The following is a 3,620-nucleotide window of genomic DNA, read 5'->3' as shown; positions in this document are numbered from 1 at the left end:
GACAGCGTGCAGTGAGGCCAGCCTGTATGCTGTTAACTAGATAGAAGTTTGACGAAATCAAATCTAGAGCCTGCTGATTACTGTATGGAGGTAGGAAGGCAATGGGGTCATACCTTTGCATAAGGTGATAATGGTCTCCTTGGATGCTTCGCGGCTAAAGTATTTCCATTCAGTTCTTCATGACCATCCTTGGTTCCATTGCTTGTATTGACTAAAGTGCTGCTAGGAGAAGTTAATAGTTCTCCATTCCCCTCTGGCTGATCATCTGTTCCTTCAGTGCTCGCATCAGTGTGCGTTAAAGTTTTGCTCTTCTTTTCCCTTGGAAAAACATGAACAGATGGCGGAAGATAGTTTTCTTGAATTGCCTATGAAAATAGCAAAGATCAGTGCGGAAACAACGAGGCATGTACTTTTTGAACTGTCATAACTAACCTGCCAACCATCTGGGCCTCTCAGTCCCCCTTTGATTGCATATGCCTCTTTGAAACCATTGTTGAACAGGAGCTCAGCCACTTTCATTGAATTACCATCAAAGCTACCTTACACAACATAAACTTAAGTTGGTAACAGATTGCGCATGATAAAGTTCATAGAGTTATATAAGAATTGAAGCATAGTTGCTTTGGCATGATGAAAAGTATACAGCAACATCAGTACATTCAGCACCTATCCAAAACTGCCACTATCTGAATTCTGAATCTAAAGTAACAAGCTTCAGAGGGCAAAATTGACATGCCATCCATCTTTACCAGTCTCGAAGATGCACTAGAACATGACAATAAATTTTATATTTATTTATCTACTTATTAAGTTAGACAATTAAATATAATAGGGACTAATTTTCCGATAAAGGATGATTTTATTATCTCAAAATGTAGCATCAAGTGGATACAAAGCATTATGAGTAACACCCGGCCTCTGCATAACTAAGATGCACACAGCCAAAACCAAAAGTCTGACAAACAAATCATGAAATACAAACCGACAAATCGGCAACAGTAGAGTCCTATAGACCGACACTACGCCTATGTCGAAGAAGGTGGTGGACCAATCCGTAGGTTATGATGCCATAATAGGGACTAATTGGATGGAAAAGAAGCTTATCCCTGTATTTCATTGTGGCAGAACGAGTAAAGTAATTGACTAATTGTTTCAGACTATTTTGAACTGTCAATGTGGCAGTTTTATCTGTGCTAGTCGCAAATAAACCAAAATTATTCAGATTATGCTCCACACTTACAAAAGACAATGTTCTTGAAACACGACTATGCTCTTCCTCGGTTCCTGAGCTCGAGTCGGCAGTAGTTCTCAGTTGTAACTAAGACGATACTAAATCAGTCTGTCTCAACTTTTTTTGAACACAGCGCAACAAAACTGATCTTAACTTGATATCGACTCGATCGATAGAAACAATCAGCCCGATCCAGACATTCTGGAAGGGTCTATTTTGATTCCACAATTTTCGTATGAAATACTGTAGTTGAATTTCGTTGTTTAACTACAACTGCATTGCACTACTAAATCAAAGTTGTGTACACGACTACTCTGCTGCATAAAAAGACATCTAGCACTAGAGAGCACATTAATCGACATTCCATCACGAATGATTCATGCCAATCCTATTCGATCAATACACACAACTACTAAAGCATTTCAGTAACGCAGGCACACCACCGACAGCAGGCGTCAATCGAGGTTCCATGGATCACTCACTTGTCAAGCACGCAGACGACGGTGTTGGCCGGGTCCGGGAACCTGGCGAGCACCTCCCCGAGGAACCCCTTCTCGTCCTCCTCGTCGAACTCCACCTGCACGGCGCTCTTCTCGACGAGCCTGAGGTTGGGCGGCGCCATGAACCGCACGCTGTTGCCCCGCCTGACGTCCAGCAGCTGCGCCTCCGGCGCGTCGCGGAGCTTGCGGAAGGCGTCGAGGGCGCCCACGGCCTTGTACTTCTTGAAGTAGTCCTGCGCCAGCGGGAGCACCACCAGCCAGACGAACACCACCCCGGCCACGAAGAAGGGGTTCCGGTTGTTGAAGTCGTCCACGGCCAGCACGATGGACTCGAGGCTCACCTTGCTCCCGCCGCCGCCGTCGGCCTCGGCCGCGAGGGAGTGGAGCGGCCAGGACGCGGCGGCCGCGGGGAGGAGGAGCAGGAGCTCGCCCCGCCAGGGCGGCGCCGCCGCATTCCGCGCCAAGATTCGCGCGGCGGGGGAGGGAGTTACGGAGGAGGAGGTGGTCCTGGCCGCATTGGGCGGCGAGAGTTGGCTCCTGCGAGGGTTCCGCGGGGGTCTGAGGAGGGTTGGGAGGTGGGAGGTGGAGACTTGGAGGAGGGAGCAGTGGTGCTGGAGGCGGAGGAGCGCCATGCGGGCGAGAGCTTGAGCTCCGTGCAAGGATAGAAGGAGGTGGAGCTCTCCACGCCCCGGGATTCTCTATCCGATCACTCCACCTTTTCCTCTTCCGAAAATGGATTATTACAAAATAGTAGTGCAAGGAAGCAAAAAAGAGGAGAGGAGATTGCCGAATTTGGCCCATACGCCTGTTCCATACGGGCTGAAGAGCGCGATAGAATTAAGCCCAGGTCTACTTTTTTTTTGACAGAGAGATCCTCGTCTTCAACTTTGGGCGCGGCGACTGGCATTCCTATTTGACGCTTCATGCGCCCGTTTTAGTTGTTTTTATAAACTCCCGTAAAAAAAGTTGTTTTTATGAATGGGCGCACACCCTCCGAGCTAGGTCGGCCAATTAACTTTTTTTTCTATTTTAAACCAAAAAAAGGTGTGTGCGAAGGTTTCAATCTCGCAATCTCTACGTACCTAACCACTAGGATTTGTCTCAAAAACAAAAAAAGCCTAGTAAGGACAGACTGAACGGGTGGGTCCACCATGTCAGCTAACTCTCGGGCGACAGGAGGGCGATCGATAGGCGATCACGGGCTGCTGCTAGGGTTAGGGTTTGCTGATCGGAGGTGCTGCAGATACGATCGTGCGACGGGTGGCGACGGCGTCCTCGGCGTGCGGATCGAGTAGGGGTAGGATCTCATCTCGGGGAGGAGTCATGGCATGTCAGGATAAGCGTGGTGGAGAGGACACTTCGGGGAGGAACCACGGAGCAACACCGGCGAAAGGAGGAGCCACATCTACAGGCACCCCGGTCAGATCGCGGGGACAGGAGGATTCGCCGGTGGTTAGCAGAACCCCCGATGCCACTGCGTCGTTGTCTGCCCGGCTTGGAGGGATGGTGTTGACGGAGAAAGAGGCACAGGGGTTTGTCTTTGCAGATCCAGGGAAAGGGATTCCAGCTGCGAGGAGATGGACGCTGATTGGGAAAGTATGCTCGCCGAGGCCACTGAACAGGACGGCGTTGGAGAGATCCATGCACAGGGCGTGGGGGCTACATCATGAAGCGCAGTTCCGGGATCTGGGAGATAACTTGTTCTTGGTACACTTCAATGGGGAGGGTGTTGGGGAACGTAGTAATTTCAAAAAAAATCCTACGCACACGCAAGATCATGTGATGCATAGCAACGAGAGGAGAGAGTGTTGTCTACGTACCCACGCAGACCGACTGCGGAAGCGTTGACACAACGTAGAGGAAGTAGTCGTACGTCTTCACGATCCAAC

At 49.6% G+C, this 3,620-nt stretch overlaps 1 protein-coding gene across 1 annotated transcript; it reads right to left on the bottom strand.

The window, feature by feature from the left end:
- Nucleotides 1-88: 88 nt before the first annotated feature.
- On the bottom strand, nucleotides 89-2,466 carry LOC125530312 (rhodanese-like domain-containing protein 4A, chloroplastic). The gene is made up of 3 exons (XM_048694709.1): nucleotides 1,714-2,466; nucleotides 433-535; nucleotides 89-365 (listed from the first exon to the last, which is right to left on the bottom strand). Exons 1-3 carry the CDS (start codon nucleotides 2,361-2,363, stop codon nucleotides 108-110), a joined length of 1,011 nt encoding a protein of 336 aa, XP_048550666.1. The 5' UTR covers nucleotides 2,364-2,466; the 3' UTR covers nucleotides 89-107.
- Nucleotides 2,467-3,620: the final 1,154 nt, after the last annotated feature.

The sequence above is a fragment of the Triticum urartu genome, unplaced genomic scaffold (genome assembly GCF_003073215.2).
Source record: "Triticum urartu cultivar G1812 unplaced genomic scaffold, Tu2.1 TuUngrouped_contig_622, whole genome shotgun sequence".
Taxonomy (NCBI): Eukaryota; Viridiplantae; Streptophyta; class Magnoliopsida; order Poales; family Poaceae; genus Triticum; species Triticum urartu.
Note: the sequence above shows the minus strand (reverse complement) of the source record. Positions and strands in the feature narration are given on the sequence as shown.